Raw genomic sequence first — 26,515 nt, forward strand, 5'->3', positions numbered from 1 at the left:
TCTGAATCCCTGGGGTAAGACCCTTGTATTATTAAAGCTCTTCAAGTTAAACTGAAGAACAAGTGAATTAGGTCATATTAGGTCAGAAACTAATACAAGTTATACTATTAATTATCTTAACCTATGTGAGTGTAGGTTAGCTTTTGCTATTTCTTGTGTATTCTGTTTCTAATAAAAGGAAGAAGAGGTCGATCTCTTGCTCAATGCACCTTGAAAGGTGAACTGTAACATCAGACAAGTGAGATCACAACTCTATCCAAAGAACAGTGCTGCTCTATATTTATAATAACCTACAGCACTAGCTCTTATCTTCAGGTGCTTATGGGACTCATTCTTGGGACTTTAAAATAAATACAGATATTCAGGAACACTAGTTAAATCAAAATCACTAGGGGAGACACTTGAGCATATGAACTTTTTAAAACATTCCTGATTTTGATGCCTGACCCTGGATGGAGCTCTTTAACAGTGTGCCATGCAGTATGTCCTTACTTCAAAGGTAGAAGTTGAATCAACACCTGCTAGGAATGTTGTCAAGGGGGTTGCAAATTCAGTAAGTACATAGATCACACGATACTTAAGGTCTTCCCAATTAAGTTTCTTTAGCCAAAAAACTTAACAACAGATCACTTACAATGGATATATACATTGCTGTGAAAACTCACGATTTTCCCAGAAATATCATAATTATTTCGTCTCTAAAACTGATTAGAATTTCGTAGTGTCAGTGCAACATTGCCTCTGACATCAGTCTTATTGAGGGGAATACTTTTCCCCTCCTCCTCGTGCTTGGGTGAAGGGAAGGGAACTTCTTGCTCCTTGGGAGAGAGAAGGGTGGGAGAGAGAAGGGTGGGAACAAGTTCTCTGAACCTCATTCACTCCTGGTGGGTTCCCTAACCATGAAAGCTAAGTAGTGGCAGAATGCAAAGATGGGCTCTGCCCCAACCAGGCAGAGGCCTGCAGTTCCCTCCAATCAGGGAGAACTATTAGGAGTCTGATTGGAGAAAAGATCAACCTTATTCCCTAATTCAGCTTCATCACTGATAAAGCTGATATTTTTAGCTCCCTCTGACTCCCATGTCTTATTTCTCACTTTGTTCCACAGTGAAGAGGGGAATTAAGAGAGTTACTTGTTGGTGTTCTTAAACCTCACAAGCATCACCATACAGCTATGAATTGTCATTGTACATGTCTATGACACTTGTGTTCTCAAATAGCATTGCATTTTTTTTTTTTCAAGTCAGTGAGCAATTATTTTCTAAAGTACAAAGTATGGACTTCTAAAGTACACAAAGAACCAAACGTTATGTAAAAGCCCTCTTCCTTTACTGGCATAAACAATTTGGGATTTCTAACTCCTGAATTGTCTACCTCTAGAAAACAATGACATTTTTCAAGTTTCCACATTAATGGGAATAATCTTAGTCATGATCTGCAGAAGTTGGTCCTGGGCAATTTGAAGATAGGTCTTCTTTATCTGTAATTTATGTGAGGAAAATAAAAAATTAATACAACTCTTACAGTAAACTATTCTAGAAAATAATTTCAATATGACATTTATTTTTGATCTGCTGTGTTTGCTACTTTACTAAACAAACCAGGAAAAGATAAAAACAACAATAACCAAAAATTCTTTTTTTTTTTTTTGAGGAAGAGTCTTGCTTTGTTGCCCGGGCTAGACTGAGTGCCGTGGCGTCAGCCTAGCTCACAGCAACCTCAAACTCCTGGGCTCAAGCAATCCTCCTGCCTCAGCCTCCCGAGTAGCTGGGACTACAGGCATGTGCCACCAGGCCCAGCTAATTTTTTCTATATATATTTTAGTTGGCCAGATAATTTCTTTCTATTTTTAGTAGAGACGGGGTCTTGCTCTTGCTCAGGCTGTCTCGAACTCCTGACCTCGAGCGATCCTCCCGCCTCAGCCTCCCAGAGTGCTAGGATTACAGGCGTGAGCCACTGTGCCCGGCCAATAACCAAAAATTCTTCACTCTCACATACAAAGTTCTTAAAATACAAGTTAGAAAAGGCAGCTTAGACAAATGCATTAGGAGTGGAAGCACCTAGTTCTATAAGTCATTTGGCAAGTTTTAAACCATTTCTTTCATTACAATGAAAAAAAAAATGAAGTGGATTTCAACATATCTAATTTTTATGGTTTAGGGACAATATTCTACCTAACTACATAAAAATTCATTCTAAAAGTTTAATATAAACATCTTTCAAATATCTGTAGCCCGAGAAAGAATCTTTAAAAATAAAGTATGAAAAAATTCATCATCCTCAGGTTGGTTTAAAATTATTTCTTTTGAAACAAAACACTGAAAAATTCCCTTCTGCATGTTGTTTCTGAAAAGTTACAAGTAATTTTAATAAGGCCTTAATTATTTCTATATCCACTATTTTTTGAAGACAATTGGAATAAAAAACTTTCATTGTCTGTTAGAAATGTGACTTTTACTAAAAACCAGAGCACTTGTATTCAATATTTTTAAAAAGTATAAAGCATTTTCTTACCTTCATAGGCTGTTCCACACCAAATACAATATAGATGTTCTTGTCTTAAATAACTAGTCAATATTTGTAATTTTTCCAGTACCTACATAGAGAACACAAGCATATTATTAGTTCACATTGAATAGAACCTTAGTTTTTTGGTTCTTAGATCATGCTAATTAGCCCAAGGCTGTAAATCTTCTCTTATATTCTCAAACAGTTATTAGAGGTGTCAAGGGCAGAAGTATTAACAACATATTTGAATATGTTTCAGTTTATTAGGCACCCTGAGATTGTCACAAGTCTGTCAGACACAGTAGGGACTACATGTTAACATTCAGAAAATAGTTTTGGCTGGCTTTATTATAATCAGCATCCTTTAAAGACCCTTTCTACTTTCGAGGCATCTATTTCCCTCAGATAAGGTGAAGATGAACACTGCCACCTTTTGCCATGAAAGTTCTCATTAATGGACTCCCAGTTAATGGAACATAGGCTTTCCAAATAGTGAATATTTTCTACAAAATTCTTATACTCAAGTAACCATAGGAGTGTATCTTCCTTTCATGAATAATCTCTACTTTCTTTTGATCGTATTTTTTGTTTTGTTTTGTTTTGTTTATGGGTGGAGGAAAGAAGTACACATTTAGAATCACTCCTGGAAGTTTAACAGGAAACAAAGTATAAATTCAACACTTATGTGCACACATGGAAGTAACATTCATGTCGGGCAGGTAGGTAGGAGAATGGGATGCGTGAATTCACACCTAACGGGTGCGGTGTGCATTGTCTAGGGGATGGGCACACTTGTAGCTCTGACTCGGATGGTGCAAAGGCAATATATGTAACCAAAGTGTTTGTATCCCCATAATAGTGTGAAAAAAAATAAAATAAAACATGCATATTAAAAAAATTTAAATAATTTACATTTGCAGCTAATCCATCATCCCAACTAAAGCTGAGGTGAGAGGGCAAATAGAAGATAAAGGAAAAATTACATGCAAGTTTTGATTTAGGATTAATAAAATAATCCTGTAATGCAGCTGTTCCCAACCACGGGCTATTTTTCCCCTCAGGGGACATTTAGCAATGTCTGGAAATATTTTTGGTTGTGATAAAGAGAGGTGCAACTGGCATCTGGTGGAGAGAGGCCAGGGGTGATGCTGAACATGTTACCATGCAGAGGACAGCCCCTCACAACAAAGGATTACCCTGGCTCGACGTGTTAATAGTGCCAAGGCCGAGACACCTTGCTACAAAGGAAATGGTGCCAAAACATACACTTAAATCTTCACTCTTATATTCATCTTCATCCTGTTCTTTTTCTTCCTCTTCCTCCTCTTCAGCCTCCTCTTCAAGCCTCAACCAGTACCATGCCTCCCTGGGAACCTGAATATTCTGAAAATACAGAATTATTCTCAATCAAACATAGCTAAACATAAGATTCACAGCATGTTCACGTCAACATGAATTCATTCTTTCAATAAATATTTACGGTGTGCTGCTTCAAGAGTAAAAGCACTGTGCCCATGAACTATGTGGATGCAAAATTCAATTACAATACTGTCTCCAAATTGCTGCTGACAGTCTGACAGGAAAAATATGTATGATATAATAGATACACACTAGGAAATCGTAAGTGTCATGAAATGTATTCAAAACAAAGTGTTATGTAAATACAGAAAAGTGAGAGATTGCTTCCAGCATTCTATTTATATGAGGAAAATTGTACATTTTTGAGACTTCAAATGAAGTTATTTTATTTTTATGGTACTTGAACATCTAAGATAAAGGCAAAGATAGAATTTTTTTTAAACCATTCAAATCTGAAATAGATAGCATTCCACTTGATCTTACTAGTTAGACACATACAAGATACTGAATAGGAACTGAAAATAGGCTATTCTGGTTAATCAAATATTATGAAGAACAGAATTTCTGCATATACTTATTGGATAATTCACACACAACTTAGCTTCTTGCAGTAAATAAGCCATTAATGTATCAATTATCACAGGTTAGTAATGCGCATTAAATGAAAGCTTTAATGGGTGGAAGGCTAGATAAAGCAGGCTTGGAGTTTTTTTTTTTGTTTTTTTTAAATAAAAATATACGGCAAATGACACTGGGTGTCAAAACACTTTGCTAAACGGAAAGCAGGTAAAAGGCTTACTTTCTGGGCATCCAATTGTTGACAGGCTCGCTGGCTTCTTCTAAGGTCGCCTTCTAGCTTCATTTCATCTTGCTTAGTTTTAAGTCGCATTCTAATTGAAAGAATAAATTGTACACTAAAGGTCTATATTCTCTTGAACCATTTTCTATGCCCAAGTACTAGAGAACATACAACAATAAAGAGGAGATGAAACCAAAAACAGCTCCAATATACAGTCTTACCGAAACTGTTCTGCAGCTGTTTCTTCAGCTTGGTTTTTCATGCGAATCTTTCTTCTGTAGCTTTCTAATTTTTCCTCTGCTTTCCGTTTCAATAATGCCTCATGACCAATGCCACTTTTCCCTGTTCAAATAGAAAATTCTGATGAGAAACTTACTGACTTGGTATTTTAAAACACAACAATTTAAATATTTACAAATTAATGCAATTCTCATTTGTGTATAATTACTCACAAATCATTTGACTGGAATAACAGGAGAAAAACACTAGGTTTGTTTTTTTCAAAAGCCCAAACACATGATCTGATTTTTACAAAGATCATTAGTCTCATCTTATGGTAATACTATACAAATTTTTTTCTAAAATCAGGAAAACAGCATGAACTGTCATATTTTTATTTAAATATGATAAATATTAATAATATATATATTTTCTCTTGAATTTATCTAAAGTATTAAGCAAAACATTTAATGGGTAAGTCTGTCTCAGAACACTTCTTCAATGGACAAAAATAGTATTGTGCTTTCAGTGGTTACAATGATGTTTTTCTCCATATTTTTATGATTTGAATTATATTTTATACTCACTAAAACTTAACTTTTATTTCTAGTTTAAAATGTTAGAAGTTTAACAAAATTGTACTGAAGGCTTCCTATGATAAGAACTGTAACAATACTGTCATAAAAAAAGTATTTATTGAATAAATACACACGGTAGATCTAAATAGTAATAGTTATTATTGCTGGTAAATATACTCAAAAAAATTACATACCTGTTTTGACATTGAGAGGAATTGGTTCAACGATACCATCTCCTAAAAAGAGAATAAAACACAAACGACTTTAGAAATTCTTCGCCACCTATTGTTACCTCATATGCAATAACAAATCAGCCATAAGATTTTGAAGCAACTCTCATTTTTTAATATCAAAACAGTTCTAGTGAATACAAAACAAAACAAAAAAACAACAAAAAAAGAAATTCTTCCTCAAAGTACAGGCCAGTATAGCATGCAACTTTATAATTCTCTATACATATTCCCACAAGTTTCAATGATATTCAAAACTGAAATCTGAACATCAATACTCTACATATTGTCAATTACCTCCCTTGTCTTCAAATACCTAGTCATCATACAGCCTGATTCACAACCTCCTATGCCACCTGAAGGTAGTGTTTTAAAAAGTGATAACACTAGCTAGGTGTAGTGGCGCATGCCTGTGTCCCAGCTACTTGGGAGGCTGAGGCAGGAGGACCCCTTGAGCCCAGGAGATTGAGGTTGCTGTGAGCTAGGCTGACGCCCCGGCACTCTAGCCTGGGCAAAACAGTGAGACTCTGTTTCCAACAAAGAAAAAAAGAAAGAAGTGACAACACTGATAATATAGGTCCAAGAGGATGACAGCCTTAAGGGAAAGCAAAGCAATTATTAATACAATAAAGGAGAGAAAAGAAAAAGAGTTTACAGAAGCTACTATAAATATATAGCCTCTCTCTAGATATATACTCTCTACATCTTAATAAACAGTTTCACTTCCAAAAAAGGGAGGTGAGAATTGAGAGTCTCCAACTGGATGGTCACTCAGACAGTTGCCATAGGTACAGAGCAAGCAGGGCAGAGTCCTGCCACCATCCTCAATGCTGCTTCACTGTCTTTGGCCATTGCACTTCTCAGCCCATCACTTGTCACCATTCTTTGCTGCTGCCATTATAAGCCACATCCATCCCTGTTGTTAGTGCCTGCACAGCTAAGATGAGCTGATAAACAGCTCTTGATGGTGCCTGTGGGGTATAAAATGGTTGTGAGAAGATAAATGTTTCCTATAAGGCTTGGTAGCACTTAAGAAACTAAAAAGCTTACGTTGTTTTAATTTCTGTGTAGATGGATAAAAATTAAAGCATCAGCTTTGGTCCTCATCAATAAATCACAATTGGGTGGTTAGGAACACCTGTCTATTTCTGAATGTGACTTACCACTTTTGCCAAGAGCCTGACCACTTTTATATCCCATCTTTTGGAGCAAAGCAAACCCTTTGTTTTCACAGCCTAGTGCATTCTTCAAGCCAATGTCACGTCTTTCTTGTTCTTCTTCTTTTAAACTCTTCTGCCTATTTTTCAAATTTGTTTCCTGTTGCTTTTCTTCTTTTCGACGGGCTTCTCGGATTTGCCTCAACATTGGTAATCCTGGTCTGACATCTTCTCTGAACAGTAAGGGAAAAAGTTATTTTAGATAAGTACATGAAGTTTTCTCATAACTTTGCCAATACTCTCTTGACACTAGTTAATATTTCAGCACTTCTTCTATGATCATCTTTGTCATCACTGATGTTACAGCCTGATCAGTGACCTCCAAGCATGGCTGTTTTAGTAGAAATAATGAAGGTGCCAGGTTGTAGGAAATTCAAGTAGTATAGAACTGAAGAAATTAGTAAGTTTAGAGTAATTTTTCTAGGAGGTTGGCAACAATAAAGAACAAAAGTGAACAGCAGCTAGAAGAGACAATAAGATGAAATAAAAGAAAAGGAGTAAATTTCCTTGGAAGAGGGCAATAAAAAGGATCAAGGGCAGAAATAAAATGGTTAGCATTAAAAGGAAGAACGGGCCCGGCACGGTCAGTCGCTCATGCCTATAATCCCAGCACTCCGGGAGGCAGAGGCAGGAGGATCACTTCATGTCAGGAGTTCGACACCAGCCTGAGCAAAAGCGAAACCCAGTCTCTACTAAAAATAGAAAAAACTAGCCAGACAACTAAAAATAGAAAAAATTAGCTGGGCGTGGTGTATATGCCTGTAGTCCCAGCTACTTGAGAGGCTGAGGCAGGAGGATCGCTTGAGCCCAGGAGATTGAGGTTGCTGTGAGCTAGGCTGACGCCACGGCACTCTAGCCTGGGCAACAGAGCAAGACTCTTTATCAAGAAAAAAAAAAAAAAAAAGGAAGAAGGGGCTCTTAGTATCTTTGTATGGAGACATAGGAGGTATTTCCATAAAGCAAAACTAACTTTCCAACTTCACATTTAAAATCAATGTCATTGCTTTACAATCTACATGTTTTATACATATCATTATGTTAGGTGTGCACATTTACTTACTGGACATTAATGAAGGAATCAGACATATAGTCCTCTTCTTCTGCCATGTTCAACTTAATATGGCAATAGTATCTATCACCAAATAGGATAAAGTAAGAATTCACATATTTTTTTTTATATATATATATATATTTTTTTTTTTTTTTAGTCTATCAAAATGGAAATAAACCTGTATGTGCCCCCAGCCATGAGTTTTCTCTAGAGCTCTACTACCTATTCGAGTGCCCTTTGGACATCTTTATCTGTGGAGCTCTCAAACTCAACTTGAATCCAAACAACTCATTACCTTTCCCCCCAAGCCTTCTGCATTCCTTGTATTTCCCCACGAATGTCATCACTGTCTTCCTGTTCTGACCTCTTATACATCTCTGTCAATTCTTCCTCCATAGTATTCCTCACAGACATTTTTTCTACAGTTGTGACCACTGCTTTAGTTCAGGCACCTTTTTCTCACCTAAACTATTACAATAGTTTCCTAACTGGTCTCGTTGCATTTGGCCTCTCCTCTTCCAATCCATCCTTAGCCCCCCCTCCACAGTTTTTATTATTATTACTTTTTAAATATAAGTCAAGTTAGGTTACTCCCCTATTTCAAACCCTTCAATAAACTTGACCCTATAGGCAGTGGAGGACCAGTCACTCTAGCAAAGTATGAGATGTCATCCTTCATAATCTGACTTGACTCTCCTCTAGGATTCACTATTCAAGCCACATGGGCTTCTCACTGCCCTCTGAGTATACCACAGGCATTCCCTTCCTCCTAGGCCAAGGCTACACTTCTTCACAAAAACCTGTACTGACCAGCCCACGCCTCTCTCCCACAGCAGTTTATGTTCAAGCTGCTCATTTGGAACTTGACATAGTTAACACCTCACTTACATGGAAATATTTTGGGGGATAATTTCCATCCAACATAGTTAAAACCATGTAACTATTATCCCTTACAGGATTAAAATAATTATCTAGAAAAGTGCTTCTTAAACTTTATCATGTATATGAACTGTCCTGCTATCTCAAAATGCAGAATCTGACTCTGGGGCTGGAACCTGAGGTTCTGCACTCTAACAGGTTCCCAGGCAATGTTGCTAGTCCAGTTGCTAGAGATAAAAGTGTATACACATGTGTTGTTTAATCCTGCCCATCATTCTTTCCTTTGGGAACCCAGCCCTCTGCTCTCCATGTGGTTCTGGTGGAGAGTGGCAAAATCAGTACCCTTTATTCCCCTGGACACAAAGACAGCTAATTATAGTACGCTATGTCCCAGCAACAGGGGAGGGATGACCCAAACAGGGAAAATAAGCATCTCTTTCCTTATATGATATGAATATATGGGTTGTAGGGAAAAGAAACTCTCATCAGTGGGGTTTCTGAAGTGGGGATATCTGAAGCTGGCCTGTGGATGGCCATCTTCTGGGCCATATGAAGAGAACCTCTCTGAAGAATGAAGCCAGATACAGAAAATGGAGAAAGGCCCAAAAGTAAGAAGTCACCAATTCTAATTTGCAAGGCCCTGATTTCTTTGATGCTGTGATCTAGCATTTTTTCCAGCAAAACGCATCAATACATTTCTACATTATTTAAGCTTGCTTGAGTAGGGGTCCTGTCAACTGCAACCAAGAATCTGGACAATTACATTGGATGAAAAAAGGATTACAGTATACTGGTTTTCAATATTTTTAGTATATATCTTCTCAACTAGGCTATAAAGCACAAAGATGAGTCTATATTCACCCTACCTACCACTGCATCCCAAACATTATAAATTATTAATAAATGTTTAGCTACAATGAGGATAAGAAGGGTCTTTAATATTTGTGATTTTGTAATAATAGAATGCTTTTTTCTTATGTCAACATGTCATTTTTAAACACTTTTTAACAAATATACCATAAACACAGAAAATACATAAAACAAATGTATACTTACTTAATTACTGTGAGGCAAATGCTCTTGTAACCTTGTGATACTCTCCAAGATGGCCCCCAATGATTCTTGCCTCTTGGTTTGCAATATCCTTGTGTAGTCTCCTATCACAGTGAACAGGATTGACTTGTATAACCAATAAGATCTTTTGGAAATGATGGAGTTGACTTTTTGGTCATAATAAACACTGCAGCTCTTAGATCACTTTAACTCTGAAGTTAATAGATGACTCACTGGCAGGAAGTCAGCTGTCACATAATGAAGACAGTCATGAAGCTCTATGGAGAAATCCACACCGGAGGAACTGAGCCTCCTGTCAACAGCCAGCACAAACTTGTAAGCCACATAAGTGAGCCACCTTGGAAATGGCTCCTCTTCCCCAGTCAAGCCTTCAGAAGACTCAGCCTGTCTGGCATCTTCACTACAACTTCTTAAAAGTCCAAGCTAAGTTAAGCTAAGCTGCTAACAAATTCCTGATCCACAGAAACTGTGAGATAGTAAATGAGTAGTTATCTTAAGCTGCTAAATTTTGCAACAGTTTGTTATACAGCAAAACATAATACAAACCATCACCCACATCGGGAGATAGAACCTTTTCAGCTACCTGGGATGGGAATCTTCTCTGTCCCCTACCCAATCACACTCCTCCTTTGGTTCTAGGAATAGTCACTATTCTGTCTTTAATGGCATTTATTTCCTTCCTTTTCTTTACAGTTTCATTATCCATGTATGCATCCTTAAACATTATAGCTTAGTTTACCTATTTTTAATTATAATACATTAAAAATGTGTACGATTATATACAGCATTTGTGGTAATTCACTGTCTCTAAACCTCAGATTCTTCATTTGTAATAATAGGTGTTTTTTTTACACACAATGGTTTAGCACTTACCCAGTATATCATATAGTTTTATCACTTAATTATCGTTAACAACTCTATGAGGTAGAAATAGCTAGCTGCGCTTTTCAATTGGAGAAATTAAGACCCAGTCTGGCTAAATGACTTGCTCAAAATAACGAAGAATTCAGGTCTCAGCAGTCTTGCTACTGCAAATAGGATTAGCTTATTTTTAAGGATTAGATTATTTTTAATTATTTTATTATTTTAAGCTATATTTAGCTCTAAAGTGCTAGGCAGATCTGAATGGAGTTACAGTTATTTTTAAAGCACCCTTTCTGTTGGTACAATATACTTAGTATCATCAATTCCCATCAAACATAAGCATAAACTTTACAAGGTGATATCCTGGTAAAGACGACAGTGGCCTGGACCGGAGTGATAGCAATGGAAGGGGTCGGATTTGGGGTATGTTTGAAGGTAGAGCTTACAGGATTTGCCGGTGGCTTTTAGGTGGTGTGTAAAGAACGATGTCAAGATTACGCCAAGCTTTTGGCCTAAATACCTGGAAGAATGGCGTTAACATTTTTGGAGAGTGGGAAGACTGCAGGAGTAGGTTTCTTTCTTTCCTCTTCTTTTTTTTTTTTAACGGTGGGGAGGTGGCAACAAGAGTGCTGTTTCAGACATATTGAGAGTCCCATTACGTACACAAGTGGATAGATGGACTACGCAGCTGGATATACAGTAGAAAGGTGACAAGAAACGCCTTACTCCCAAATACTTCCCTCAGGAACCGCTGACCCCTTCCCTCCCGCGTTCTTCCTAGCTGCAGGCGTCCCACAGGCGCGACCACCCTCGGATGGGAAAGAAACTGATGGTGCGCTGGATAATCACAGACAGCCAACGCACACTGCCTTTTACCATCCTACCGATCGCCCCCAGATCCTTACCTGGTAGCTCTACTCGCTTCAGGTTCAGTTCTGGAGAACGCTCATGGCGTATGTTCCACTGGCGCACGCAGGGTGTCTTGACCTCTGCTCCGACAGAGTATCCGAGCGCAGACTCAATTGGAAACTTGCAGCAGGTGGGGCTAGGAGGACGTGGTGAGTGCGCTTGCGCAGGACCAGTTTTCCGCGCACGCGCTCTCCCCTCGCTTCCTGTTGGCCCGAGTACGGGAGGCGGGGCATCCGGGTCCCTTGGTGGGTGCTTCTGCCTCTGGAGCTCAGCTGATCGGCCCCAGACTGGGAGGTGAGGTCGCGGGACCATGCACATTGACGCGCACACAAACCTCTTTTCCCCAGTACATTTGCAGAGGCGTGGGGAGGAAATTCGAGTTCGTAATGAACATTTTCCCTTTTCTGGCTCCGTGTTTGGTTCGGAGCCGCATCCCCGTGCGGTTGACAGCCTGAGGAAACCTGCGGAGGCCTGCGGCAGCCTCTTGCATCCCTCCCACCCTCCGCTCCCCTCGGCCTGTCGCTGCGCTGCGGTCCTCGGAGTAGCCGGGTGAATTAAGACCCCGAGCGCGCGAGGCCTCTGTCGCCTGCACTGCTGGACCACCTGGTGCTGTCACTGACGCTGCGGCCGCGGGGACCTGGCCACCCCGACCCATGCCTACAGGAAGAGTCTTGGAGACGTGCAGTTTGGGGTCTTTATGCTGGGAGGTTTTGACCTCCTCCTGGGCTAGGTGCAGCGGGGGAGGGTTAAAGGTGCTATATACCGAGCAGTGGATGAGAAAAAAAGGAGGATGGGTTGTCAGGCCCAGCTGTTGTGTTTGATCTTGGTGCTTCAGTTTTTTCTCATTTATAGAACAAGTTCATGACGTATGTGTTGCTAGGCATATTTCTTATGGAATAATGCCCTTTTTGCAATATTCAATTTGCCTTTCATCCCATTATTCATTCTTCCTCACCAAGCACAGTTGTTTTTGTACCTTTGTCCTTTAAAAGTAGTTACTCAGGTTTGGCCTTGTTATATTTCCCCCCTAATGAAATGGGAAGTAAAGTCATACTTTTCATTTCTTAGTGGTTACATTCATTAAGCTTTAACATTAAAAAATCCTTACAAAATCCTTTTTACTCTGTTGTTTTAAGGTGGGAATTTAAAACGTCAGTAATGGAGTTAGCCCACAGTTTATTGCTAAATGAAGAAGCTTTGGCTCAAATCACCGAAGCAAAGAGACCAGTTTTTATCTTTGAATGGTTGCGATTTCTTGATAAAGTCTTGGTTGCTGCAAACAAGGTATGGTATTGCTTTTTTTCCTAATTGGGTTAACATAAAAAGATTATGTGTTCATGATTTGTAAGAAAACACACATTATGTTTTGGATAGGTTGTGAGTCACTTATGGAATTTGAGAATATTACACTGATGGGTATTTCTAGTCTATTTTTTCCTGTTCATTGGTAAAGCCCAAACCTCATTTAAATCCAGCTTATTGCCTACTACATGTCTCTACCTGGGCAACTCAGTGTGACTGGAGAAAAACATGACTACACAGCTGGTGTGACGTTAAATTCATCATCATCACCAAGTATGAGTGATCTCAGTCTGCCTAACAATCCTATGTTTTCACTTATCTCTTTGAGGAGTGAATAATAGGCTTTTATTTTTTTCTTTCTGTTTCCTTCCTGTATAGCCTCTTTGATTCAATTTGCCTTTTATTATCTGGGTATTTTGTTTTCTGTCTTTACAATTAGATACTTTGCTCAAAGGTCTGTTGATCTTTGGCTGGCTGATCAAATTTAATAGTGAGTAGTAAAGAGTTTTCTGGGCAGGGCCAGTTTTGTTAGCTGGACTTCACTGTAGGCTGGTTCCTCACCTTAGTGTCTAGGTTTCTCCAGGCTAATCATTTCCCAGAAGAGAATTTTCTACTCTAGTGTCTGAAGGGTTTATGGCTAGCTGCCTAGGTTCTAGGAATTGGGTGAGAAGATTAGGGACTTCAATAGTCAGTATGTGAACTTTTACTTAATCCTTCTGTTTTCAGTGCAGTTCCCCAGCCCACAGCTATGCCAGGGGTCCTCTAGTCCAGAGATGCGATATTTTACTCTTTTCCGAGAATAAAATTCATGTATTCTGGAATGGAGGAGTCTTACAGCTTCTTAAACAGATGCTCAACCATGCCCCCATTTTTAGGGACAACTTTACTCCCACCTCCAGAAGCACCTAGGACCTGAAAAAACCATGATCTTCTTAGGAGGTCTTGTGTTATAAGGTGGGTCTCTTTTCAGCTTTCCTTATTGGGAATACTTTGCACAGGTTACATGAAGTTCTTCCTGTTTGTGGTTTCCCAGGACACCATTTGCTTTTAGTTCCTCTGTTTCACTTGCTGCTCCTCATTCCCTTTTGTTGGCTCTTCCTCGGTCTAGGGCATTTTTTTTTCCTATCCTTACTGCTTTAATGATATTGTCTAATCTTATGATTTTTACTACCATCTATAAGATAATGACTCCCAGATATTCAGCTGTTTACTCCACGTCTTTCTTGTCTGAATGGCATCTCTGAGTTAACATAGCCAAACCAAATTCTTGATTTCCCCTCCCAAACCTGCCCTTTCCCTCATGTTCTCCATCTCAGGAAATGACCTTTTCATCCTTCTAGTTGCCCAGGCCAAAAACCTTAGAGGCATTCTTGACTTCTCTGTTTTTCTCAAACTTCACATCATAGTCACCAGCAAATCCTGTGGTTTCATCCATAAATATTTCCAGAATTTATTTCTTATCATCTCCATGGTTACCACTGTAATCTCTCATCTGGATTACTGTTCCCTGTTTGCTCATGATACTTCCATCCATGTATCTTATAGAGTATTCTCAGCTCAGCAGTCAGAGTGAGCCTGTCAAAACATTTAGATCACGACCCTCCTTGCTCAGAATAAAATACAAATTTCTTACAATGATATATAAGGCCCTGCACGATCTGATCCCCTTTACCCTCTGGCTGCATTTCCTGCTACTTTCTCTCTCTTACTCTGCTCTGGCCAAACTGGCCTTCTTGCTGTCCTCAAGGATGCCAAGCATGCTCCAGGGTCAGGACCTTTGCACTTCTTGTTCCCTCTGCCTGGAATGTTTTTCCCCCAGTCATCTGCATAGCTCCACCCTTCACTTTTCAGAGAGGCCTTTTCTAACTAATCTATATAAAGCAGGAAGCACTCATACTGTTCGTTTGTTTGTTTGGTAAACTCTATCCCTCCCCACTAGAATGTAAACTTCATGAGGGTGGGGACTTTGTTTTGTTCACTGTTGCACCCCAGGGCCTAGAATAGTGCATGACATACTGTAAGGGCAAAATAAGTATTTCTTGAATATATAAGTGAATTCTAGGTATCGATTATAGGTAGACATATGTATTTTTTTCTGTTTCCTAGGGCTCTTCAGTTTCTTTTGGTTTCCTTCACTGACCTTCACTGTAACTTTATGAACTACTGACTTTGTGTTTACATGGGAAACCTATTTGGATTCTAAGATATCAGTTGTCCATACGCCCAATATTTTGCAACCTTTAACTGTTGGTTTATTTCTTAGTAAGTTGGCCTGGAAACTTTTTGGATCAAAAGTATTCACTTTTAGTGGAAGCTAACTTGTTAGCATTGGTGAGGAATGAAGGAGAAAATTTAATCTAGGAAGGAATGGTTCATTTCTTACTGAACTTTTCCTTATGAAAATGTTCATTTATGGTTTTATGCTTAAGGTAATATAGATTTTAATTATTAGTGCACCTTAAATGTTAAGTATTTTTTGATTAAAATGTGGCAAAAGAATATATATAAGAAAAAAATGATGTTCTCTCTTTAATTTTTTTTATAACAGACTGATGTAAAGGAAAAACAGAAAAAACTTGTTGAACAATTAACTGGATTAATAAGTAGTTCACCTGGACCACCTACCCGAAAATTGTTAGCTAAAAATCTTGCAGCCCTTTATAGCATTGGAGACACTTTTACAGTTTTTCAAACACTTGATAAATGTAATGACATTATCAGAAATAAAGATGACACTGCAGCCTACTTACCAACAAAATTGTAAGTACTTACTTTGACAGAGATCCTTGAAATTTTATTTGTTCTTTCAGGGAAACAGTAAAGGACTACTGACCATAAAGACTCCCAGGTGGATGGAACCTGAGGCATTCTGGTGGCAATAAAAGCTCTAAGTAGATCTGGGAAAGGGAGTACTTCCACATATCTATTGTCACTGGGACTTCCAGCACACGACAAAGAATTGGTATGGTGTCAGCAATTTGCACAGGGATCTTTTGGTAAATTTGGATGGAGATAATATTCTTGTCTGAGACAGAAAAGTAAAGAGTTTCTAGGTGATGTGATTGAAGCAGGAATAGGCAAAATATAGCCTATTCCTAGGCCAGATCCAACCTACTGCCTATTTTGTAAGTAAAGTTGTATTGGAATACAGACATGCCTGTTCATTTAGGTGTTAGGTGCTTTCACATTATAATGGCAGAGTTCAGCAGTTGTGAAAAAGACCATTTTGCCTGCAGGTTTTTTGACCCCTAGATTAAGGGCTTAACCCAACTCCTAGCACATACTTGTGGTTTGGGTCAAGGGCAGACTTTTTGGAGCAAGTGTTAAGAGTAATGGCTATAGGAATGTATCCTATGAATGAATCAAATAAGAAAATCAACAGTTATAGTACAATGAAGAGTGCTATGGGAGGGAAAATGACACCTTAATAAGCTTGGTTAGGGTGTAAGGGGAAAGCATTATCAAGGAAGGCATCTCAAAGAAGCATCAGCTAAAGAAGACCAACCATCAAAGGATACGTGGAAATTAGGTAAGGGGTTAAGATGGGAGGAGTAAAGATGGATATGATAGACTAAGGGTCAACAGACTTTCTGGAAAGGGCCAGATATTAAGTATTTTTGGCTTTGTGGACTATGCATCTTTGTAGCAACTACTCACCTCTGTCATAGACAGTCTGTAAATGAATGACTATGGCTGTGTTCCAATAAAACTTTATTTACAAAAACAAGTGGCAGGCTGGATAATGGACCAGATATGGCCACTGGCTGTAGTTTGCCAGTCTGTTTTCTAGGTAAAGGAAACTTCTAATTGGAAACAAAAGTGGCTTATTTATACTTTACTTATTGTGCTTTTCAGAAGATACAAAACAGAAGAGGGAGGAACCAGTTGTGAGGGGAAGATAATGAGTTCGATTTTAGGCATGTTGATTCTGGAATGGGAATATCTGAGTGACAATGTACAGTAGGTGGTTGGAAATCCTGGTCTGGATTTCAGAGATCTGAGTTGGGAATGCAGTTTAGGTGAGTAGGGAATGGAGATTTGGGAGTAGGCTGAACCCTTTAGTATGAATAAAATTACCTAGGAAGAGTGTATTATTTGAGAAGAGAAGACGGGCAAGGATACCACTCTAGAACACCAACATTCAGGGCCAAGGGCAAGTATAACAGCTTACAGAGAAAATAGAGAAATTATTCTGAACTTGGATGCTGATTACATTGTGATTAGATTTTTTTGTGTTGTCTGGGGTAGATACAGACCTCAGAAGTTTTAGAGGAAATTAGAGAGTACTAGGGCTTTCTAATTTATTTTGGAGTTGTAAGTTATGTTAATACTTTGATGATTTAGTTCACCACCACTTAGCAAATATATAATTTTATAGTTCTGGTTAAATAGAATTTATTACATATTATTCATATGTATTTGAAATGGATTTATGGGTTCTGTTTAGGACTTTCATAATATATTCTGGCCTGTGACCTCAGCCATTTTAAAATTTATTATCAGCCTATAGAGTATTGAAAAAAACATGAGATGTGTAGTCAAAGAGGTGAAGGTTGATTCCCTGATTCTACTATTTGTTACGTGTATGATTGTAAACTAAATTTATTTAACCTCTCTCATCTGTAACTTGCTCAGGTCACATAGCTATTAGGTGGCAATTTCTATGATTTAGGCACAGATTCCAGAGCATCTGCTCTTTTTTTTTTTTTTTTTTTTGAGACAGAGTCTCACTCTGTTGCCCAGGCTAGAGTGAGTGCCGTGGCGTCAGCCCAGCTCACAGCAACCTCAAACTCCTGAGCTCAAGCAATCCTCCTGTCTCAGCCTCCCAAGTAGCTGGGACTACAGGCATGCACCACCATGCCCGGCTAATTTTTTCTATATATATTTTTAGCTGTCCGTATAATTTCTTTCTATTTTTAGTAGAGATGGGGTCTCGCTCTTGCTCAGGCTGGTCTCGAACTCCTGAGCTCAAACGATCCGCCCACCTCGGCCTCCCAGAGTGCTAGGATTACAGGCGTGAGCCACCGCGCCCGGCCGCAGAGCATCTGCTCTTAACCATTTTGTTTTACTCCTGCCTCCTGAGCTAAACTCACAGCTCTTCATTTACTGTTGACATGAGTGATGGTGGGGTCATTTTTTACTCCTAAAGAGATGTGCTGCTATTGCTTTCTTCTTCCAAGTGTTCCATTAATGCTATTTAGATTAGATTTTACAGGTTTACAAATAACAGTGTACTATTACTAAATATCTTATACATTTGTATTGTTCACAGGCAGGCGCTGTGAGCAATGCCAATACATAAGATATATTCCTTGTCTATGGAGTTTACATTTCCACTCATAGGATAAGATAAAGACATATAAAATGGTCAAGTCACAACACAGTAAATGATATAATTTTGTCAAAATGAGTGGTTAAGTGTTATATATATAATGAAGGAAGAGAGGGGTCGTTGTGGATTGGCATAATTTTGAAAGTCTTCATAAAAAGAAAGCTTGGGTTTCTTAGCAAAGGATGGGTGTGATTTATCATGTACATATATATTTATTCCTTTGTATTCCTAACAAGAATACAGTTTGATTAACTATAGTATTTGTTGTAATTATAATGAATAAACAAGTTGTTTTTAAACGTTGAAAATTAAAGATTATAGTCAAAAGTGTCCTAGTCACATACAGATTGGTTTCTGAAGGTAAGTATAATGAAATTGTATCATTAACCTGAACAATGGCCAGTAAAAATATCACCTCTTACAGGGCTGCAGTGGCTTGTGTTGGAGCATTTTATGAAAAAATGGGAAGAATGTTGGGCAGTGCTTTTCCAGAAACAGTAAATAATCTTTTGAAATCTCTGAAAAGTGCGGAGGTAAGTTTTACAACAAATATTATTTGAATGTTTTGCTTGTGATAAGAGTTAGATGTCACTTAAAAATGTGTGCTTTTTTCTGTCACTGTGGTACTCATATTGCTTAGTAAAGAGGTAATTTCAAATTATTACTTGCCCCTTATTTTAATGTACATTACCTTATTTTCAGAAAGTAAAGAAAGAATGCTTTTCCTTGACAACAATAAGTTTACCTATTTTTTTTTTAGCCCTATGATGATTTTTGTATTGACCTTTTATTTTTTGTGCCATAGCTAATGTATTAATTTCCTGTGGTTGCTGTAATAAATTACCACAGACTAGGTGGCTTAAAACAATTGAAATTTATTGTCTTACAGTTCTGGAAGCTAGAAGTCCAAAATTAGGTGTCAGCAGGGCCATACTTCCTCTGAAGGCTCTAGGGAAGAATGCTTCCTTTCCTTCTTAGCTTCTAGTGGTTGCTGGAAATCTTTAGTCTTCTCTGGTTTATGGATGTATCTCTCCAATCTCTGCCTCCTTTGTCATATGGCCTTCCTGTGCCTCTGTGTTCTGTGTCTAAATTCTTATTCTCTTTAAGAGTACTAGTCATTGGATTAGGATTGGATACCTCTTCTGGGAACTATGTATTCATTCGTTAAACAAGAATTGAGGACATATTATTTGTTAGGCATTAGGCACACAAAGATGAATAAGACATGATCCCTGATCTCAAACAGCTTACAATGTAGTGGAAGAGATCTATGTGAATAAGTATTATTAGAAATAAGAATAAGCACTACGAGAGTATAGAAACAAGAGTTTGAGTTAGTCACAAGAGGAAGGTTTGCTATATTTCTGACAAGCTATTTTAAATGTGTTGGATGTTTTCTTCTTCTTCCTTTGGATGGTTTATATTATTTCTTAACTATTTTTTATTTAATCTTTTACATTCTAAAAGTTTGGACCCTTGAGATATGATATTGAAGCTTTCGAATCTGTCCTCATGTTCTCATTATATTGTACTTTAGTATGTAACAGAAACATTGAAATATGTTTCCTTGTTGTAATGGAATTTTTCAGAAAGAGATTTAATTTAATAATTATTCTTACCTTTCAGGTACTTTCTAGAATACTTAATTTTATTTTTCTTTTCATTATTTACTGTATATAATTTGGAGGTAAGACCATTAGGCCCAAAGAACTCTTGTGGCTTGGTATATTTTTGTTTAAATATGGAATTTATTTTACAATATAGTTTTAAAGTTTTATTGTGTGTCCACATCTAGTCTCAAGGGAGAAGTGAAATCTTAATGAGTCTACAGAAAGTTCTAAATGGACTGGGTGGTGCGGCAGCTTCCTCTCATCGTGATATTTACAAGAATGCCAGGTCTCTCCTGACTGACAGGTCGATGGCTGTTCGATGTGCAGTGGCCAAGGTTAGTACTCGAGCACTTTATAATGCTGCTCCTTATCGTGGTAGTCCTTTAACAGTGAATTTTTCCTTTAAAATTTTAAATTATAGCATGTTTTTTTTTTCCCCATGGATTAGTTTCATTATTTAGAACCATATATATATATGTATATATATATATGAAATCATGTGGGATATAGTTTTGTGTGTATATGTGTTCTGGCTGCTTTTCCTCAGCACAATTATTTTGAGATTCATCTATGTTGTTACATGTATCAATAGTTCATTTCTTTTTATTGCTGAGTAGTACATATTATGGATATACCACATTCATTTGTTTCTTTACCTATTATAAACATCTGGGTTGCTTCCAGTTTGCAGTATTTAAAAAAAAGCCTCTGTGAATCTCTGTATGTGAATTTTTGCATGGACATATGCTTTTATTTCACTTGGGTAAATATCCAGAAGTGGAATGGCTGAATCATATGGCAAATTTATGTTTAACTTTTTAAGAAACTGCCAAACTGTTTTCCAAAGTACTTGCACCATTTTACATTTCCACAAGCATTGTATGAGAATTCCAGTTCTACATCCTCACCATTTGTTACTGAGAGTCTTTTTAATTTTAGCCATTCTAATAGATACATCCAAGTATCTATTGTGGCTTTAATTTGAATTTCCCTATGACTGATGAGCATATTTCTAGTTGCTTATTTACCATCCATGTAGTCTTTGAAGATGGATGTGTCCAATCTTTTGCCCATTGTTTTATTAGGGAGTATATTTTCTTATTATTGAGTTTTGAAAGTGTTTTATAGGTTCTTTATATATTCCCTTATCAGATATATGATTTGAAAATATTTTTTCCCCAATCTTTGGCCTGTCTTTTCATTCTCTAAGTAGCACCATTTCAAGTTTTGAATTTGTCTAAGTCCTGTTTATCAATTTTTCTTATATCGATTGTGTTTTCTCTGTTACACCTAAGAAGACTTTTCCTAACTCAAGGTTTCTCCTATGTTTCCTTCTAGAAGTTTTATAGTTTTACGCTTAGATACATGATCCATTTTGAGTTAATTTTTGTTTATGGTGCAAGCTATGAACCAAAGTTTTTTTTTTTTATGTGCATATCTACCACACCAGCACCACATTAAAAAGCATATCTTTTCTTCACTAAATTTCCTTTGCATCTTTGAAAAATCAGTTGTCCATGTATGTGTAGATGTATTTTGGGACTCTGTTTTGTTTTTGTTCCACTGATCTATTTGTCTGTATTGATACCAACAACACTTTTCTTGATTATTGTACCTTTATAATAAGTCTTGAAGTCAGGTGGTTTTAGCCCTCCAACTTTGGTCTTTTTCAAAAATTCTAGATCCTTTGCATTTTCTTATAAACTTACAATTAGCTTATCAATGTCTACAAAAATATCATGCTGAGATTTTTTGTTTTGTTTTGTTTTGTTTTTTGAGGCAGAGTCTCATTCCGTCACCCAGCTAGAATGCGGTGGTCTGATCAAAGCTCACTGCAACCTCAAACTCCTGGGCTCAAGTGATCCTCCTCCCTCAACCTCCTGAATAGCTGGGACTACTGGTGTGCACCACGAAGCTCAGCTAATTTTTCTATTTTTGGTAGTGACAGGGTCTCGCTATTGCTCAGGCTGGTCTCAAACTCCTGAGCTCAAGCAATCCTTCTGCCTTGGGCTCCCAAAGTGCTAGGATTATAGATATGAGCATGCTGAGGTTTTAATTCAGGTTGCATTGAATCTAGGGATCAATTTGGAGAGAACTGACATCTTAACAATATTAAGTCTTCCAATCTAGGAACATGATGTATGTCCCCATTTCTTTAGGTCTTTGATTTCTTAGCAACATTTTGTGGTGTTCACTGTATAGATCTTGCACATCTTTTGTGAGATTTATCCCTAAGTATTTCATATTTATAATGCTATTTTAAATGGTATTTTTTAAAAATTTCTACTTCTGATTGTTCATTATTAACATAGAGATATACAATTGATTTTTTTTTTTTTTTTTTTGTAGAGACAGAGTCTTGCTAAGGCTGGAGTGCAGTAGCATGATCATAGTTCATTATAACCTTGAATTCCTGGGCTTAAGTGATGCTTCTGAGTAGCTGGGACTATATAGCACATGCCACCATGCCCAACTAATTTTTAAATTTTTTGTGGAGATGGGGGTCTCACTGTGTTGCTTGGGCTGGTCTTGAACTCCTGGCCTCAAGTGATCCTTCCACCTAGACCTCCCAAAGTGCTGGGATTACAGGCATGAGCTACTGTGCCAAGAATTCGAATTGATTTTGGTGCATTGATTTTGTATCCACCAACCCTGCTACACCTGACTTATTAGTCCTATCAGTTTCTTTTGGTAGATTCTATTACATATTCTATGTGGATGGTCATGTTGTCTATGAATAAAGACAGTAGTTTTACCTTTTTTCCATTCTGGATGCCTTTCATTTTGTTTTTTTCTTTCTTTCTTTCTTTCTTTTTTTTTTTTTTTTTTTGCCTTATTGTACTGGCTAGATCCTTCAGTACAATGTTGAATAGAAAACTTGAGAGCAGACATCCTTGTCTAGATCCAGATCTTAAGGGAAAAGTATTCAGTCCTTTGCCAGTAAGTGTGATGTTAATTGTAGGTTGTTTTGTAGATGTCCTTTATCAGTTAAGGAAGTGCCCTTTTATTTTTGGTTTCCTAAGATGTTTTATCAGGAATGGATGTTGGATTTTCTAAAATGCCTTTTACTTTAAATTTGTTTTCTTATTTTGTTTTTATTGTTGCTATTTTCTGGTTAAATTTTCACTTTAAGATAATTGTAGATTCACATGCAATTATTAGAAATAATATAAAGAGATATTTATAAACTTTTACCCAGTTTCCCCCAATGATAATATCTTGCAAAAGTATACCACAATGTAACAACCAGGATGTTGACATTGACATTGACATAATCTTATTTTATTCAGATTTCCCCAGTTTTACCTGGATTTTGTCCAATCCTTTTTCAACATCTGTTAAATGATTATTTGATTTTTCTTTTTTTCGTTTGTTAATGTGGTGAATTGTATTGATTAGTTTGAGAATTTTAGTCAATCTTGCATTCCTAGGATAAATCCCACTTGGTCATGGTCATGATGTATTTTCCTTTTCATATATTTTGTATTAGAGCTGCTAAAAGTTTGTGAGTTTTCATGTCTATGTTCATGAGGAATATTGGTGTAGTGTTTTCTCTTGTGTCGTTGTCAGGTTTCAGTGTCAGGGTAAAAATGGCTTCATAGAGGGAGGTGGAAAGTTTTCTTCAATTTTCTGGAAGAGTTTGTACAAAATTGGTATTATTTCCTACCTAAACATTTGGTTGAATTCACCAGTGTAGCCATCTGGACTGAGGGTTTTCTTTGGGGGAAGATATTGAAATACAAAAGCATTATTTTTAAAATCAATATTGGGCTACTTAGGTTATCTATCATTTCTTTAGTGAGTTGTCTATTTCATCTAAGTTGTCAAATTTATTGGCATAAAGTTTTACATATATTCTCTTAACCCTTTTAAAACATGATGAGTCAGGAGTGATTTGACCTCTCTCATTCCTCATTTTGGTAATTTATGTCTTTTCACCTTTTTTTCCTGATCGGTCTGGCTAGAGGTTTATGAAATTTGTCTTATCAATGAAGCAGCTTTTGCTTGCATTTCTATTATTTTTCAGTGTTGTAGTTCATTGATGTCCTTTCTTATCTTTATTATTTCCCTTTTCTGCTTACTTTGTGTTGAATTTGTTCATCTAGTTTCTTAACATGGAAGCCGAGATTACTAACTTGAAACCCTTGCTCTTTTTTAATATAGTGATTTAGTATTATACATTTCTAAGAAACTCTCTCAAGGCATTAAGCTGGGACAGTTGTAGGGTTCATCTTGTTTGTTTCCCATCTCTTAAGGATAACTGTTCTTCATTGCCTAGTGTCCAGTGTCTTGAAAACTGTTGTTTCATATACTTTGTCCAGTTTTTTGGTTATTTCAGGAGAGAGGGTGAATCTGATTTGTGATATTCCATCTCTAGAAGCAGAAGTTCTAGGATGTAATTTACTTTTTGTTTTTTGTTTTTAATTTTAGTGTCTACTAGAACTACAGAATGAAGCTGTATTCATGTGGACTGCTGAACTGGAAAATATAGCCACCCTGTGTTTTAAGGCTTTGGAAAATTCAAATTATGGGGTGCGAGTGGCAGTGGCTAAACTCTTGGGAACAGTCATGGCTACAGCATTGATGCCAAAACAGGCAACAGGTATTGTTGTTTGCCAACCCCTGATTTAGACTGTAATAGATATTTGAAGGTTTATGGAATGCTTCCTTCTTCTTTTTCTTCTTCTTCTTTTTTTTTTTTTTTTTTGAGACAGAGTCTTTCTCTGTCACTTCAGCTAGAGTGCAGTGGTGTCATGATAGGTCACTGCAGCCTCAAACTCCTGGGCTCAAGCGATCCTCCTGCCTCAGCCTCCCAAGTATCTGGGACTATAGGCGTACACTATCATGCCTGGCTAGTTCTTCTATTTTAAGTAGAGATGGGGTCTTGCTCTTGCTGAGGCTGATCTTGAACTCCTGACCTCAAGTAATCCTCTGGCCTCAGTCTCCCAGAGTGCTAACAGGCTTGAGCCACTGTGCCCAGCCTATTTGCTAATTTCTTGCTTTCAGTCTCTGATGCATAGACACTCATTTATACCACAGTCTTAATTTTCAATTTTTCTTGACCATTATTATAAGCAGAATCAGAGGCAGCATTGACTTTTCAGGTGACTCTTGCTTTGCCCTACAGTTCCGTAGGGATGTCTCAGGAGTGGTTGTGAGTAGGTGTGAGTGAAGCCAGCTCTGCTGTTGTCCCCACCCCTACCCCACCTCTGTGTAGTAGAAAGAGAACCAGATGTTTTAGGTTCAAGTCCTACCCTTCATATTTATTACCTGTGAAACTATTTAATTTCTTTGACCTTTGGTTTCTTTGTCTTTAATGACAATTATTTCGTTAGGTGATGATGGTGATGATGTAACAGTTTAAAGTGCTAACTGTGTACCAGGCACTGAATTAAGCATACTACAAAATTTAATTCTCACAAAAGCACTATGAATTATAAGTACTGTTATTACCATTTTATAGATGAGGAAACTAAGGCTTAGAGAGATTGTATAACTTGTGTTCTAAAGAATATTCTAGTAAGTGTCGGAATTGAAATTTAAAACTAGGCAGCCAAATTCCAGGGCCTACATTCTTAATTGTGAGCTTTATACCTTCTCTACAGAATTTTTGTGAATGTTGTGTTTGCTACTGTGTGGGAAAGGACTTTATGAAGTATGAAGGTATTTATAAGATACGAAGTTGGTTTGGTTCCTAGTGACATTTTAATCCATTGGTAACTACTGTATAGAAAGCACTGTGTTGAGAAAGTTTCTTTTTGCCCGTCTTAGTTGGGAATGAGAGCTGTGACCAGTTAGTAGTTTCTGCTGTGGGTGTGCTGTGTCCTTGTTTTGCATGTAGTATTAAATTTATCATTATTAGTAGACTATTTTGGCATAGATTTATTGAACTGAATTTATTTTCTAGCTCCTTCTATTTTTTTCTTAGCATTTTTTGCTTCAAAATTGATTTAAGTCTACAAGAACATTATAAATTTTAAGAAAAATTTTTACGAGGAAACTAAATCCTGTCCTTATTTTAGTAAGTTATCCTTAAAAATAATTACTTGAATTGTGAAGCTAGAGTATTAGAAATATGATTTAACTATTAGCAAAAAATATGCTTTAGAAATATATTTGCTTATGAATTTACTTTTCTTCCTGAAAGTAATGCGTCAAAATGTGAAGCGAGCGACATTGGATGAAGTCTTGGAACTCATGGCTACAGGATTTCTACGTGGAGGGTCAGGTTTCTTAAAGAGTGGTGGAGAAATGTTAAAAGTTGGAGGGTCTGTTAATCGTGAAGTGAGAGTTGGAGTGACACAGGTTTGTAACATATATGTAGAAGAGAATTCTGTTCATATCCCCTGTGAAGTTTCATGGAAGTCTGTTACTAAGTAACAGCATATAACAGATTTTTAAATATTGTCTGGTTCTTTCAAAGCATTTCTTTTACCAAATGAATGAATTACATTCAAATTCCAAATTACATGCTTATATGGAAAGGTAGTTACTTGATGTGTAAATGAGCCTGTCTATTATATTCATATAAATATCTAAAATTTTTTTCCAGATTATACCTGGCAGAAAATCAATATATAATCAGT

At 37.3% G+C, this 26,515-nt stretch overlaps 2 protein-coding genes across 4 annotated transcripts in view; one reads left to right on the forward strand and one right to left on the reverse strand.

Annotated features, from left to right (window-relative positions):
- Positions 1-181: 181 nt before the first annotated feature.
- Positions 182-11,768, reverse strand: GPATCH11 (G-patch domain containing 11). Of its 3 annotated transcripts, none has more exons than XM_069494418.1 (9): positions 11,681-11,768; positions 7,968-8,039; positions 6,854-7,080; positions 5,655-5,696; positions 4,885-5,005; positions 4,664-4,754; positions 3,772-3,888; positions 2,512-2,593; positions 182-1,477 (listed from the first exon to the last, which is right to left on the reverse strand). In XM_069494418.1, exons 2-9 carry the CDS (start codon positions 8,012-8,014, stop codon positions 1,422-1,424), a joined length of 783 nt encoding a protein of 260 aa, XP_069350519.1. In that variant the 5' UTR covers positions 8,015-8,039; positions 11,681-11,768; the 3' UTR covers positions 182-1,421. The 3 variants fall into 3 exon arrangements, with proteins under 3 accessions (XP_069350519.1, XP_069350521.1, XP_069350520.1); XM_069494420.1 differs by lacking the exon at positions 11,681-11,768 and adding an exon at positions 9,894-9,976; XM_069494419.1 differs by lacking the exons at positions 5,655-5,696; positions 6,854-7,080; positions 11,681-11,768 and having other exon boundaries at positions 7,968-7,974.
- A 109-nt stretch (positions 11,769-11,877) lies between these two features.
- HEATR5B (HEAT repeat containing 5B) overlaps positions 11,878-26,515 on the forward strand; it is an 85,559-nt gene continuing 70,921 nt past the window's right edge. Inside the window, exons 1-7 of the mRNA XM_069494416.1 lie at positions 11,878-11,978; positions 12,821-12,968; positions 15,535-15,746; positions 18,743-18,851; positions 20,114-20,263; positions 24,360-24,531; positions 26,077-26,234. Coding sequence (XP_069350517.1) covers positions 12,843-12,968; positions 15,535-15,746; positions 18,743-18,851; positions 20,114-20,263; positions 24,360-24,531; positions 26,077-26,234 — 927 coding nt within the window. The 5' untranslated portion in view covers positions 11,878-11,978; positions 12,821-12,842. The remainder of the gene's footprint in view (positions 11,979-12,820; positions 12,969-15,534; positions 15,747-18,742; positions 18,852-20,113; positions 20,264-24,359; positions 24,532-26,076; positions 26,235-26,515) is intronic.

This window comes from Eulemur rufifrons, chromosome 19, assembly GCF_041146395.1.
Source record: "Eulemur rufifrons isolate Redbay chromosome 19, OSU_ERuf_1, whole genome shotgun sequence".
In the NCBI taxonomy this organism is placed as follows: domain Eukaryota; kingdom Metazoa; phylum Chordata; class Mammalia; order Primates; family Lemuridae; genus Eulemur; species Eulemur rufifrons.

Excerpts from the sequence above, each read along its gene's own strand:
- GPATCH11 (XM_069494418.1), bottom strand. The coding sequence starts at position 8,014 with ATGGCAGAAGAAGAGGACTATATGTCTGATTCCTTCATTAATGTCCA. Across the intron at positions 7,081-7,967 it reads GATTCCTTCATTAATGTCCA|AGAAGATGTCAGACCAGGAT; the intron begins GTAAGTAAATGT and ends CTTACTGTTCAG. Across the intron at positions 3,889-4,663 it reads AACAATTGGATGCCCAGAAA|AATATTCAGGTTCCCAGGGA; the intron begins GTAAGCCTTTTA and ends CTGTATTTTCAG.